Raw genomic sequence first — 15,736 nt, forward strand, 5'->3', positions numbered from 1 at the left:
TGCCGTGATGGTGCAAACAACAGGATAGAGGACAGCATCCTTACCCACTAATGTGGCCTTTACCGTTGCTGAATTATGCAACCCTGCATGTTATTGCTGGAGTTGAGAGAAGGCTGTGTAATAAAAACAAAATATTCTTTTTCCATTACTTTGGTTTTATTATCTGGAGATAGCAAAAATGTTTTTCACCACTTTTTTTCAAAGTGACAATGTGTCCCCACATTAGCTCTTGCTGCATTAGGTACCCCCAATATGCTAATTGTCAATACTTGCATATTGCCTAAAAGATTGAGACCAGACCATCCAGAAAGACATACAAGTTGAAGAGCTGGTTTCACAGAGAATGGGTTTTCACATTAATGACTATCTTCTCTTGGAAGACTGAGGACATTATATTCCTGTCCTGAGTCTTGCACATTTATAATTTTAACAAATGATATTTATATAGCATTTTGTTTTTCACAACAAATGTGAGATACGTAACACAGGTATTGTTACCCTCATTCTCCACATGAAGAAACTGACCATTTACCGTATTCCTGACAAAGGGCTGAGCATCATATATCTATTAATTCATTTACTTTGTGGTCACACTTCCAGTGAATGGTTGACCTGGGATTTGGAGTCATGCCTTCTGACTCCATACGCCATGATCTTTCCGCACTCCCTGGTGACAGTATGGATGGAGATGATGGAGGCAATGATGAGGATATCTACCACCTAAAACTGTGGAAGAATACTCGAGTTCAACTCATATGAAAGAGCTGGGCTCACTCTTTGACGTTTAGTTTAATACACAAGATTAAATTCAAGATTCATCCTTGCCTATAGTTTTTATGGATTCATATGTAACAACTATAGGTATATATAACTCTATATAGTTATGCATATTCAACAAAATATAAAAGGTATTTCCTTTCCCCATAACATAGTGATATCTCATTATGCAGGGGAAATACCTCCATAATAACCAGTGGCATGTACTGAGAACAACTGGAGTTCCAAAAGCTTAAAGTCCTTCCCGTCTTGAAAATCACACGTTAATGAACTTCTTGAGTTTTGACTACATTAATGCAATTTCACTGAAAAGACCCAGTCTAAAAATTGTGTATTCCTTGTGTTGTTCAGGCCGTTTCCGACAGTTGGAAATTCTGGACCATGTGGCCAATGCCTTTTCATCTTTGCTGAATGATGTTAACATTCTGCAAAACAAAACTGAAGAGAAAGATGAAGGAAAAAGTGTGCAAAGAACCTCAGTGAGTGGAGCTAAAGAGCATCAGAGAAGAATGGGTGAACTTTTCAGGAGAGCTTCAAAGCAAAACCTTAGGAGGGATTGTAGCCCAGAAGCATCAGAGTCATTGAACATGAGGGACAGATTTTCCATTCCCTCTGCAAAACCAGGAGAGTGTGGAACAGAGTTACCAGCTGGGACAAACAGCTATGACCACAGTCATTTGTCTCCTTCCGCAGAGCATCAGTCTCCCCAAACCTGTGTTGACTTGGTACCTCATCATCCTCCCCAAGCTCTTCTGAGCAAGACTCACTCATCCATGTTGGCCAAGAATGCTCATCCTTCCAATGTGTCTGAGAGGTCAGTCAAGGACAGAACTCCAAAGGAGAACTCAATTCAGACTAACAAGCTTAAGAGCTTGTCTCGTCTTGCGGGCAAAGCACCAGACTCCTTTGAGATGGAAGAGGTCAGTGTTGTCCCTATGTGCTCAACTTCTAAGGAAAATAACCCTTGCCAATGCATCTTTTGCCTTCCAGCCCTCATTTAACTTCATCTTCCATCTCCTCAGCATTACATCTCATTGTTCCAAACTCCTCTTTAGTCTAGGATATCTAAGGTCATTCTAGTTTCTTCAGTCAGAACTACACTAGTATGAAACCAGCCTTTGTTTTCAACTATTCCTTTTCCTTTTCTTGTTCACAATTGAATCCGTGGGTTATTTCTGACTTTGCTTTTGCTCAGTGTTTAACTATGCATCTCATGTTTTTATCTTCTCCCTAACTTTCCATGTTTCACCTTCTTTGAGGGTCAGTTCAACTACTTCCCACTCAGTGAAACTTGCCCGCCGCTCCCCCTCTGTGTTCTCATAGGCTTGGCAGGGACAGCTTGTTGTGGAAGAGACTGTGTGTGTATGTTGTGTGTGTATGTTATGACATCTCCCCCACAAGACTGTCACCTCCTTGAGGACCAGATTTTGCTCTCAAGGGGTGTGTCTTAGAAATATTTCCCCTGCGATGCCTAATGCAGAACCTTTGACAAAGACATGGGAACTGGGGTTTGGTTTTGATTTTATGAGATTAGTATCTTGTTTGTTAGCTTTGAGATTTATTGATATTTACATAGCTTGACCTCCATTTCGTGTGTTCTCTGCTCCTTCATCCCCATCTTCTTCACTCACTCATGCTAATTTTCACCCTCATTTAGATGACATCTTTATCTGTACTTCTCAATCTTTTAAAAAAAATGTATATACATTTTCACTCATTTCTCTATGCTTAAATATAATTACCAGGAAGTACAGAAGAGAAAGGCTTTTCCCCTCTTTCCAGGTAAATTATCCAGAAGTGTGGCAGGATATTTATATGCAATATAGGCACCTCTCCTTTGAGCCCTCTGCATGCAAAGCACTCTGATGGGCTGGGGGGCACAGACTCTGCCCTCAAGGGAACCACAGTGCAGTGGCAGGGATGGGCACAGCAATCAATAACATGGTAAGGACAGTGACAGCTTTACTGATAAATTTTTATGTCACTATAGACACATGTTTGGGATATCTGGGGAGCAAGAAAAGTGGTTCTTAACCAGCCAGGGGGCTGAAAGGATTAAGGAACTAATAGGAAGGAAGGCTTAACCAGAACCTTAAAAGAAGAACGAGAGTTAGATGAATATGTCTATTGATAGCCCTCCCCACCCACAAAGATAAAAGTTTCCTCAAAATATATAGCTACTAATGATCTTCATGTCTCTGTATATATGTTTATATGCACATATGTTGTATGTCAAAAATTATTTTAAGATCCTTAAAATGTTAATGCAAATTTAAAGCAGTAGCTTAAAAATGAATAAAAATTATAAATAGAGGAAATGAACAGACCTTTGGTCAAGTGCCCTGATTTGAAGATAAACTGAGATGGCACTAAAAAAGAGTATTTTCTTTTCATTCACTCTTGCAAAGATTAGTTAATTACCAAACTAATAGTTAAATTACTGTAAAGAGTATCAAGAAAATCTGCAATTCATTAGTCAGGCTGCCCTATTACCCAGGATGCAAACAAGAAATTTCACCAAACTCCAGCCCATCGGCAAGGCTCGTTAGACTCTTCTGTCCCCTTACTAAGATTTTTCTGCTTCAGACTAGACTGACTTAGAGGAAAATAATGTTCATTGTACGTCATCCATATGTGAGAATACAGGGAGAGGTAAACATCACATTCAACATAAAGAACTAGGAAGAGACAGTCAGTCCTTGTATGATATACTTTCAAATATTCTTAAATGACAATTATTCAAGGACAACCTTTGTTAGTACTTATGGGGATGGGAAGGAAGAACAGAGATACCAAAATAATACAAACTCACATGTTTTTTGCCACATAGTAGGTACTCAGTAAATGCTTGTAAGTAAATTAACATTAAAAGTGCCTGATAATATTAATTTAGTCTGTGGGTGGCTTTCATAGAAAAATGGAACATTCTGTTGAACTTCATGGCCAACTTCACTTATGTTGCTTCCTGAATATCCACTCAGATTTGTGTGTGTGAGAGGCTGTATGTGTATCTAAGGCAGAGAGAGCCCTCAAAATTATATAAAAGAAATTTCCCACTTTAATTTTTTGTTTTTCTAAAAAATATATTTAAAATACTACATCCTCATCACACAGACTGGGGGGAAAATATTTGTTTCGCTCAATAAAAATGGATGAGTAAATGAAGCTTGGGTGGGTTGCATCTTAAATGGGAGCTAATGCCAGATTTAATAGTCATTTTTCAATGGCAAATTTAAAAGCTCAATTACAAGAAATGCAAAATATGTGTGAAATTGGTAGATTTTCATGGCATTTAAAACATGAGCCAATGTACTTAAATATCTAGCTATCAGAATTTCAACTATGATTGGCCTAATTTTGCCTCCAGATCAATTTATGATGTTTTCCCTAAAGTCTTCCTAAAGGCTGAATTTGGCAATATTTGGCTCATGTCTCAGAATTATGATTCCAACAAAAATTGGGCATAGATTTTTAAAATCAACATATTTTTTGTGTTTAATTTTACTTAGTCAAACTGAGTCTGTTCCTTTTTTTTTAATTTCAAAACATATTAAGAGAATTTAATACTTATGAAACTTCTGCAAATGTAAACTCAAGGCAGGAAGCTCCTTTATATCTACAGTAAAACATCTTTAACCTGCCCTCTCTCTTGCATATGGAGATCCTGCTCTCCAGGACTCGCATGTAAGAATGTTACCCATATTGTTAAACAGTGTCAGTTGGCATCTTGAATAGGAGGGAAATGTTTCAAAAGTTATAACTATTTCTTTGTTTTTAAATTTATTGATAAATGTGAGTCAGGTGAAAAACCCAGGAATACACCTGGTTTGCATTTTAAATTATTGGGACTTTTTTTAGTTTTGTTTTTTTTCAATAGAGAATATGTACTTTACATTGCACTGACTGGATTTTTCTCCATGATGATGGTCACAGAAAAAGAATTTTCTTCTTGTACTTGAAAATTTATATGATACAGACTGGTTTGAGTTGTGTTACAAAACCAATAAAAATAATGTTAAGAATTATGTCCAATTAATTACAAGTATAAAGTAACTTCTTTGAAGAAAAGAGATGAAGGATTAAAAGGAGGGAATAAATATTTTTCTTACATTGCTGAGCTTTATCCTCATGGTTCTCTGTTTATTCCTTGGTTAAACGTCATTTTTGGCCACATGTACCACAAGGTTTAAAACATTTATGTCCTTTGATTCAGTTTTCAATATTCACACATCAACCTCAAATAAATAATATGACATGTAGAAATAGATTTAAGTACAAGGATACTTATTTCAGCATTATTTCAGTTTGCAAAATTTAGAAAACATTCCAATATTGGGAGAATTGTTAAGTAAATTAATGTACCTTCAAAATATGGCCAATTGTGCAGTCATTAAAGATGGTGTTTTCAAAGAAATTTATCATGTGAGAAAAAAGTTCCTCCTCCAAACTGCCAGTGAAAAAATTTGATGACACAACTACATCCATAATAAATGTATTAAAAAGAAAACCTGCAAAGGTACAGTCCAAAATATTAACAGTAGCTGTTTTATCTTCTTTAACTTTTTATATTTATGAAATTTCTATAGTAAACTATATTATTATTTTTGAAGAAAAGTTTTTGTTTTGACAATAATTTTAATTATTCTTATTAAATTAGTAATATTTATTCATTTCTTAAAAGAATTTTAGAAGTAAATTCTGCTCTATCAATTGAGAAATCAAGTTTCTTGGAGCTGTCTAAGCTTTATATGTCTAAGCTGTCTAAGTTGTGAATTTTCTGAATTGCTCTCCCTAAATTTACCAAGTTGTAAATAAATTCCTTAAAGAGCTTAAATAACTTGCTTTCTCCAAATATATTTAAAGCTCCTTAGGAACAACAAAACAAATCTAGAATGATAATATTATTATTTAAGTTCAGTTCAAATGCCACGTCTTCCAGGCAACACCTCTATTCCTCCCATTTGGAAGTGATCTTTCCCTTGGCCTCTCCGGAACTCCTTTAGTTGTTTGAATCTTTGTGAGTGCCTTCTACATGCCACCTGCCTGTAGCACACTGTAAGCTATTGGAGTTCAGAAATCGTGTTTAATCCTCTTAGCAGTAGCCAATAGGCACTTATTATATGTTGATTCAATAAATGAAGTGAATTTATTATGAAAACATTTTTAATGAGATTGATACATTTTGGTGCCTCAGGTCCAGAGCTTTGAAGAAGAGACTGGTAATCCTCTTGACGCGACTTCAGGAACTGTAGGTAAGAATTCATCAAGAAGTGCAAATTCATGAGTGGTCTTTGGGAAATAGAATGTAAATAACTGGTACTCAACTTTCTTAATAGGTAGAACTTAAATTACCTTCAAGAGATGCCATATCTACTACTACTACTACTGTTTCTACCTGCTATATTAACAACCTACTAGCAGTGTACACGTAAATTTCAACATACTTACTACAGAAATGTTCAGTATCCCTGGGGCTAATGTAGTATGTGGTTTGCCTAACATTAACTCTATATGATCCGACCAGGATAGTGGAATGGATGTCACATAGGACTGGGATTAACTGGGTGAATACTTTCTGGCTCCTCCTGCCAACTGCTTGATGTTGCACAAGTCATATCATTTTACTGGGCCTCAGTTTTTCCATCTGTAATAAAGAGATAAGTGCAGATAGTTTTTAAGTTCTCTGCCAGCACATATTTTAAATTAAGTGACTTTCAGTGGAAACAAACTGCCTAGATGTAACTTTGCAAATCATCTCCTAGAATGTTATATTATCCCAGACAACAGGGAAGAAAGTCTTTTTCTACTCTGGGTTCTTATGTGCCCATTCAGCCATCGTTGTGATTCAGCATTTCCGTGATCCTATAACAGAGCTAAAAGTAGGCAGGGATTAGTGAAGCAAAATAAAGCAGATGAAGCTAGTGCATTTCCTGGAAGAAAATATGCAAATTTTTAATTTAATTTAGTGTGGTGTCAAACACATCTTTTTCATTACAAAGTGTATGTATGGGTCTCATTTTGCTAAATGCTGTTTAGAAATTATGCATTAGTAATTATAGGGTCCTGCTGATTACATAAATTGTTATCCTGCTCTTTGAAGTAATTACCACATAACCTGCATTGAGGTTTATAAGACAAAAATAAGCATCTGTTTTCCATTTAATTGAATGCTTCTCAATGAAGCTGGAGGTCCCCTTGCCAATAGGAACTGCCTTCCTTGACATTCAATTAAGAGGTCTGCTGATATCATGTAAGTCATGCCAATCATTCCAAAAAATGATTTGAGAAGTTAGGCAAAAGCACTCATCTACATTTAATCTTAAATTCAGAGAGCAAAGTAAGATAGTTGAAGGTTAGCCTAATGGAGAAAATCTAAATTATAGTAAAGCAAATTTGATTTTATTACTTTCAAAAACATTATTAGTAAACCAAGAAAAACGAGGACTGAGAAAAAATAAGTAAAACTAGTTCAATTAACAGAGAAAGGGAGAAATTATTACTTTGATATATATATATGAATAAATAATATATATATAAATAAATATATATTCATATATATTCATGAATGAATTTTTGACTTAAAGTTCAAAAGATGACTTCATTCAAAAGAAGAAGGCACATGGACTGTTTTGACCTATAGGATATGGCAAAAAGTGATGCTGTCCTATTTCCAGAGCATAGCCCTTAACCCACCTGGCTTCTTCCTGGCTCTTAAGATACCTGCTCTTGGAACATTGCCTCTGGAAACTCAGCACCCATGTTGTGAAAAGCCCAAACCACATGGAGATGACACATGCAGGCACTCTGGTGGACAGTCTTGAATGAACTCCCATGTGAATAAGCCATCTTAGATGTCCAGCCCAGTCAAATTTTCAGATGACTCCAACCCAGATGCCATTTGAATGCAACTGCATGAAGAAATCCAAGTGGCAACTGCATAGCTGAGCTGGATCAACCCACAGAACCATAAAACATAATAATAAATTTGATTTTAAGCCACATATATATACACAAATAGACAAAGGCATGTGATGAACTCCTCAAATACCTTTAAAACTTTGTTAAAAGAAATTTTAAAGACTATATTTTATCTACTCATGCACAATACTTTGAATCTTAGCTTAAGAAGTGTATTTAAACATTTTTCTAATGATTTTGAGCAAAACCACCTCTTATAAAAGGTAGGGACCAAAGGTCACAAATATACCATCCTCCCTTCACTCCTGAAAAATTATCACTGAAATGACAAAGGAATATAAATATAAAGAGGAAATATATAACAGTGCCTTTTAAAAGGGTGTAGGGGGAGTCAACTATCCACATTCCAGAAGCCTTGAGGAATTTGTGTGGGACATATTGTGGGTGAATTTGCAAACAACTCTATAGGAAAGGCTCACTTAAGGATTAAGGAGACAACTCCACTGTAGAACTGTACTAACACATTAAGGTGATAGTTTCCAAAAGAATCTCACTTAACTCTCAAATTGGACAAGACATACCTTACCTGTCACTTTATAAAATCAGCGAACACAGCAAAATTACCACAATAAGATCTAGCAGTTCACACTCAGAGGCTATTCAGAAGAAATGCCTACCAATAAAAGAATGACTACAAAGAATCATTAGAAATCCTCAGAAATGAATATTCTCAATGAGATGTATGAAGACGTTGTGTCTATGTAAGAGAAGAATCTCCATGAGTAAACATTCCTTGCAGATAAAATACACAATGTTTCATTCTGTTTCTTATAATAGCAGAGTAACCCCTAACAGACCAACCTTCTCACAGATAACTAAACTCTGGACAAAATAGTTTAAAAACTCCTACCTAAAGGCACTGGAGAGTGACCAAAAGCAGGTAGATAGTGGTGAAGCCATCAATACTTGGAAAAATGACACTGGGTGGGTTTCCTGTTTAAGTCTTTTAGCCTGAGGGCAGGATCTAATTGACCCCATTCTAAAATTTTTATAGAAATTAGTAGTCTTACTGGCTATAAAAAATCAGAAGACAGGGTTTGGCACAATCACAACAGCTTGAAAGTGAGTGGAGAAATCTCAGAAAGAAGAGAGCCAGAGAGGAAAAAACCTCAAGGTCTGAGTGTGAAATCTGCCCAAGTCTCTAGCCAATTCTTAGACTAAACATACATGGGGAAGACTTCAAGAATCTCAGCTAAGGCTAAAAGAAGTGGACTGGTATTTCCAATTGGAATTCAATTCCAGCCAGTTTTCCTGCCTGTTAAAATAGCATACCATTCACCATGTCCAGGTGCAATAAAAAATTACTGGAGTATGAAGAAACAAGAAAATATATACTATACCCAGGGAAAAACTACAATACAATTAATAGAGACAAACCATGAGAAAACTCAGATGTTGGAATGAACAGATAAGCTTATTATAATCATGCTGAAGGATGTAAAGGAAAATATGCTCACAACGAATGTAACAATAGAAAATCTCAAAAGCAAAATAGAAATTATAATAAAGAGTGAAATAGAAATTCTATAAATGAAAACTATAGTTTCTAAAACACAAAATTTATTGGGTGAGCTTAACAGCATATAGAAAATGGGAAAAGAAAGACTTGCTGAACTTTGATATATCTCAGTAGAAATTACCCCAGAGTCTGAAGAACAGGAAAAAAAAAGACATTAAAAATTATATGACGGGGCCAGTCTGGTGGCACAGTGGTTAGGTTTGCGCACTCCTCTTCAGTGGCCTGGGGCTCACTGGTTCAGATTCCAGGGATGGACCTATGCACCACTTATGAAGCCATGCTGTGGCAGGCATCCCACATATAAAATAGAGGGAAATGGGAACAGATGTTAGCTCAGGGCCAATCTTTCTCAAAAATAAAAATTAAAAAATAAAAAATAAGAATTATATGAAAAAAATTATCTGAGTCTCAAGAACCTGTGTGACAATATCAAAAGATCAAATATACATGCAGTTGCAGTCAGAGAAGGAAAGGATAGAGAGAATTGGGCACAACAAAAATTGTGAAGAAATAATGGTGGAAAATTTCCCAAATTTGCTCAAAGATTTACATTTTCAGATTCAGGAAGCTCTGCAATTTCCAAGTAGGAAAATACACAGAAAACCACACTTGAACTGTGTTATGGTCAAACTGATAAAAATCAAAGATAAAAAGAAAATATTTAAAGCAGGTACAAAAAAATTACATGTTGCGTGCAAAGGAATAAAGATTTGAATAACTAAAGACTTCTCATTAGAAACAATGGAGACCAGAAGACAGTAATGATGGACTAGATTCTATATGCAGCAAAAGTATCCTTCAAGAATGAAGATAAAGATATTTTCAGATAAAAGAAAACAAAACCATTATCAGCATACTTGCACTGCAAGCAATGCTAAAGGAAGTTGTTCAGACTAAAGATGGACAGTGAATTGTGGTGTTTGTACCATAAGTCAGTGTAATACATATGACAATTATAGCATGGAGGATGGGGAGATTGGTAAAGGACCAATACAGGTGCAAGATTTCTACATTTTACATGAAGTGGTACAATATCATATTTAAGTAGACTGAAATTTTAAGGACATAGAACAACCACTAAAAAATTACAGAGGTATACCAAAATGCTAATAGAAAAATTGAAATATAACTCAAAAAAATACAATGAAGACAGTAAGTGACAGATTGAATACTGCAGGAAAACAACTGAATTATAAAAGTAGGAGACATGTGTGAGAAATTATTTAAGAATTGAGTGGAAAAAGAAATGAATATAATAAACAAAATGTCAAGGAAGACAGAGCCAAGGAATAGCACATAGATGTAACAGGTGGTTAGATTTGGACTCTTCTTGTCTTAGTTTTGACTGAGGTTGTAAAGATAGATATCAGATACAAAGGCAATGTGTGACAAATCTATATAGGCAACTTTTCTAAGGAAATTATAGGAACCAGTTCCACTACTCCTGAAACTTTCAGCCCACCATGTATATGAAGAGGGGACGAGTTGCAGAGAGAGAGAAAAGACTGATAAACGTTATTTCATTGGCCAACACTAATGCCCTGCTGTGTCCCCATTCCATCATTTGGAGGAGGATTGGGGATGCTAACATTCTTACCCTGAGCAGTAAGAAGTCTTTACGGAGACCACTCACAGAGCAACTTACTAAATTTAACAAACATAGTCACAGTGTGACAGGCACTGTTCTAAGCATTTCACATGCATTATATTATTTAATACTCAAAATAAACCTTTGAGATAGGTGTTATTATTATCGCTATTTATTAGATGAGGACACTGAAGCACAGAAAGGTTAAATAACTTTCCATAGTCTAACAGATAGTAAAAAGCGGTTCCAAGTTTCAAATTTGGCCCATCTAGCACCAGAGTCTGCACTCTTAAGTACTGCACTGCACAACTTTGAAATGACTCCTCCACAGCGGGAAGACACATGGTTCATGCATGAGAACAATAATGCAGCCTGTAGAATGGACTATGACTCCAGGTTGAGAACTGCTCAAGAGCGGGTCAAGAAGGCAAGAGAAGAGTTGATCACAGTATACTGTCAATTATAAGATGAACAATTTTTCCCTGAAATCAAAATACATCTTACAATTGATGGCAGGTCATAATTTAATTGGCAGAGGTTTCTTTCTCTTTTTTATGGTACATAAATAGGGAGAGTCTTAAAATTGATGATATCCAACACGATTTGATGACAATGGACATAAAGAAAAGGTAATGACACCTGACAAAACTCCTGACCCTGCAGGGAATCATATTTGCACAGCCATGACAATGTAAACGCTGTTGACTGGTTTTCAGCTTTGAGAATTAACAAAGAGACAAGTAGGGAGACTTAATTCTGGTCACATAAATTGGGACTATCATGAAACTCAACACTTTGAGGGTAGAAATATAGCTGTTGAGAAGTGGTAGATGGCAAGTCTGAAGAAAAGTCAGAGGAAAGGATAGGGACTTTCCTCCCAAAAGAAAACAGACAGCACCCAACCTGGGTGACCAGGGAGTGGTTTCCACAAAAGTATGAGCAAGCTTTAGCAAAACCAACGAGTGGTGTCAAATCTTAGGTTTAGAAATCTTAGGGAGAAATTACCACTTTAGGACCATGTAGGGGCAAGGGAAGGAATAGTGCCTGGAACCTGGAGTGAATAGCTGTCTACAAAACTCTGACTTTCTGGAGAGGTAAGTGGCCAAGCTGTGGATGACCTAGCAGTGAGACAGGTAGGAAAATAAATGCTCCAAGTGCCCTTTCTTCCTGTCCTCCAATCTCCAGGGGCCAAACCCAAGCTGAAGCCAGAGATCAAGGAAGCTCATTGATAGTCCATAGGGGACACACACAGAGCAGGGTGGCGAAGAAAGGAGAGTGGATCTGGAGAAGCAAATAGAAAATATTCAGCACAGGGCACTAGTGTCTTCACCTTAGATAGAAGACAGGCAGAATACTGATTAAAACGGATGAACTGAGAAAGAGCAAAAAGTATAGATAGATGATCGATAGGTAGATGAGAGAGAGAAAGAGAGAGATGATAGATAGATGGATGATAGGGACAAACGGAGGGGAGTAGCAGTGTAAATTAGCTAAATCTTATCCTTATAATGGAATCAGATGGATCCAGATTCAAATTCTGGCTAGCTTCACTGCTTAAAAACCTTGACCTAGTGCAAGTCAATCAACTTCTCCAGGCCTCAATTTCCTCATAGGTAAAATAATAGCAACATAATTTATAATGTTGTTGTGAAGATCAGAAGAGTTAATTCATGTAAGGGGATTAGAAGAGTATCTGGAACATATTATTGTTGTTGCTAATAAGTCAAAAAATAGAAATGAAAGTATATTATTTAGAAATAAACTATATAACCAAAAGAATCACAAGTGGAAGGGGTTAAAAGCAATTACCTTCAGGGAATTTCTTTTCATTATATGGTTTTCAAGTATTATCTTATTTTTCTTATGTGTATGTAATACTTTGATTTAATAAAAAAATAAATAAATATTGCCACAAAAATAGTTTTTATTAAGTCCAGGCACATTAATGAAACAAGAACACCTAAACGTCATGGTAAAATGTATTAAGTAGAAGGATAAGGCAGGGAGAGGGGTAACCCACAAATTTCCAGGAAGAAAAATACAGATTGCTTACAAAGTGAAAAAACTTAAACTTCTCATTAGCAATACTCAATGGCAGATGGGAATAAACAAATATACATACAATATAGAAGTAGAAAAATGTGAACCAATGATTTTATACCCATCCGTACTCTTTTCTATATGGAAGGGCAGCATAAAGTCATTCTCAAAGGAGGACTCATGAAGTATATTTTTCACTACCCTTCTGGGACAATGTCCTGACTGATTACAATGTTACTCAAAATAAAGTACTCTAGAATAATTAAAATAGGGTATGGAAAAAATGAACTCAAGTGAAAAAGCCAATAAAACATACCGCTAAAGTCAGTTAATTATTGTTAAAACTTTTGAAATAAGTAAATAATTACAAAATAAGTTGGAATAAAAAATAAAATTTACAATAATCGTTTGCTTACATTCTATTTTGTTACAACAAACTACTGTGAAAGGTGGGACACAGGATGAAAGAGAAGTAAAGACAAAAACTAATCAGAGTTTATAATATTAAAATCTAATAAAGTATACTTCAAGGTAAAAGAAAATATTAAAATGAGGAGACTTTTAAAAATTAATCAAAATTTTATACCTCATTTAAGATTTAACAATCATGAATCATTGTATTCCAAGGAATTAACATCCAATATATCAAGGCTGATTTTATGAATTTGTAAAAAGTCCCTATAAATCAATGAGAACAACAACAAAATCTTATTAGATTAATAAGGAAAGAAAATACATAGACAGTCCAAGGAAGAAATATACAAGCTCCATAAAAATGGTAAAACATGATCGATGTCTCTGAAACTAAAGAAACGCAAATTTAAACCATAATGATAACGTGTTTCACTTATCAAATTAGCATACATTTAAAGGTTTAATAATACCCAGTGATAATAAAAACATAAAACAAACACTCACCCAGTGTTGGTTGGAAGTTAAATCAAAATTACTTGAAGTATAATCTGTCGATGTCACACAATTTTAAGTGTATGCAACTTTGATGCAACTATTACAGTTCTGGAACTTGACCTATCAAGAGACCCAAATATACCTACAAGGATTTTTACTGCAAAAATGTTTATAACAACTCGAGGCAGGCTGTGTTCCAAAATATGTTTGCTTTAAACAATTATTGTATATCCTTACATTACAAAATCTATTCAGAAATTATTTTGAAAAATGAGGCAGATATTTATGTGTTGATATGGAAAGGTCTCTGAGATATACAGTTGTGAAATGAGGGAAGAACAATATGTGCAAAAACTTCTCTATAGACACCTCTTTGTGTTAAAAGAGTATATCTATTTCTACTGAGAGGAAAAGTATGCGTAGAATGCTTCTGTAAGAATGTGTAAGGAACTGGTAGTGGCAGAGCCTCACCAGAAGGGGGACTAATATTTTAAATTAACTGGCATTTTTTGCTTTTCTTTTGTTACCATGTACATATGTTATTTTCATAACATTACTTAGCAAAAAATTCTGGCAATACTATAGGAAGTTGACACAATAAAAATGGGAGATTTTGTTGTTAATTCCCTGCTCCATTCCCCATCACTAGTCCAAAACTTTTGTGCTCTTTTTATTTTTTTAATTTTTAAGTAAATATTGTCTATATTTAAGGTGTACAATGTGATGATTTGATGTACATATACACAGTGAAATGATTACTATATTCATGTTAATTAGCATATCATCTCTTCATATAGTTATCTTTTTTTGTGTGTGTGATGAGTGAACATGAAATCTGTTAGTAAATTTCCAATATTCAATACAGTATTATTGACTGCAGTCATCATGCTGTACGTTAGATCTCAAGACTCACTCATCTTGCATTACTGCAGTTTTGTACTCTTGGACCAACATCTTCCTCCACATCGGGAGATTTTAATATTCCTCTCATCTTTTACAGAGCAAGCATGAAATAATAAAAGATGATAGAAAATATAGTAATATTATAATTGATAACATGCACTTAATAGAAAAATCTTGAAATAAGTCTTTTTTGCCAGTATTCTTGGAATATTGGGATATTTATTAAAATATCTAACAATTTGTAGATGCAAAGATTATTTCACAAGATTTCTTATACACACACACTCATACATAATGTATAAGCCACTTTTCATAGATATAAAGGCAGTAATATTTGAATTCAATAATAAAAATATAAGCGACAGTTTCCTCCTCCCAACAAACAAAACAAAACACCAAATTCAGGGCTTGAAGACTGAATCTTCCATCCTAAAGTGCAGAAAATGCTAAGCTAAAACTGTAAATTCAGATCATTTAAATAATGATGAATGTCTCATACAAAATTGGAGAACTGAAGCAGTAGCAATAATCTGAGGCAAATTCATAGCAGTAATTTCACTATCAAATAAGAAAAAACTAAAATAAATTAAGTATTTGCTTCAAGAAATCGTAACAACAATAAAATAAACATAATAAGATAGAGATTAATAAAGAAGTAGAAATTAACAATGTAGGAAGCAGAAAACAAGTGATTTGATAAGTAAAATCCAAGCAGTAGTTTTTTTGTGAGAAAAAAACAAAGCTATCAAACAGTAAAAGAGAGAAAATGCATATTAAAAAATTAGATAATCAAAATAAAATTAGAGAAAAGACATAACCATTGATATAGAAAAGAAATTATATAATGTACAAAACCCATTTTTAAATTATAAAGGAAGCCTAGTACAACTAGTGTTGTTAAAACTAGAGATAATTAATATGAAGGATATTTTAGAAAAAATATATATTTGTATTACCACATTTCATGTGGGTATATTACCAATATTTATGTATACATTATATTTAAAACAAAAATAATAACA

General features: G+C 34.7%; 1 protein-coding gene across 2 annotated transcripts in view; it reads left to right on the forward strand.

Moving 5' to 3' along the window:
• Positions 1-15,736, forward strand: part of ITPRID1 (ITPR interacting domain containing 1) — a 115,797-nt gene that overhangs the window by 51,933 nt on the left and 48,128 nt on the right. For both annotated transcript variants that reach the window (XM_023639473.2, XM_023639474.2), the window contains exons 8-9: positions 1,129-1,697; positions 5,972-6,029. In XM_023639473.2, coding sequence (XP_023495241.2) covers positions 1,129-1,697; positions 5,972-6,029 — 627 coding nt within the window. The remainder of the gene's footprint in view (positions 1-1,128; positions 1,698-5,971; positions 6,030-15,736) is intronic.

The sequence above is a fragment of the Equus caballus genome, chromosome 4 (genome assembly GCF_041296265.1).
Source record: "Equus caballus isolate H_3958 breed thoroughbred chromosome 4, TB-T2T, whole genome shotgun sequence".
Classification (NCBI taxonomy): domain Eukaryota; kingdom Metazoa; phylum Chordata; class Mammalia; order Perissodactyla; family Equidae; genus Equus; species Equus caballus.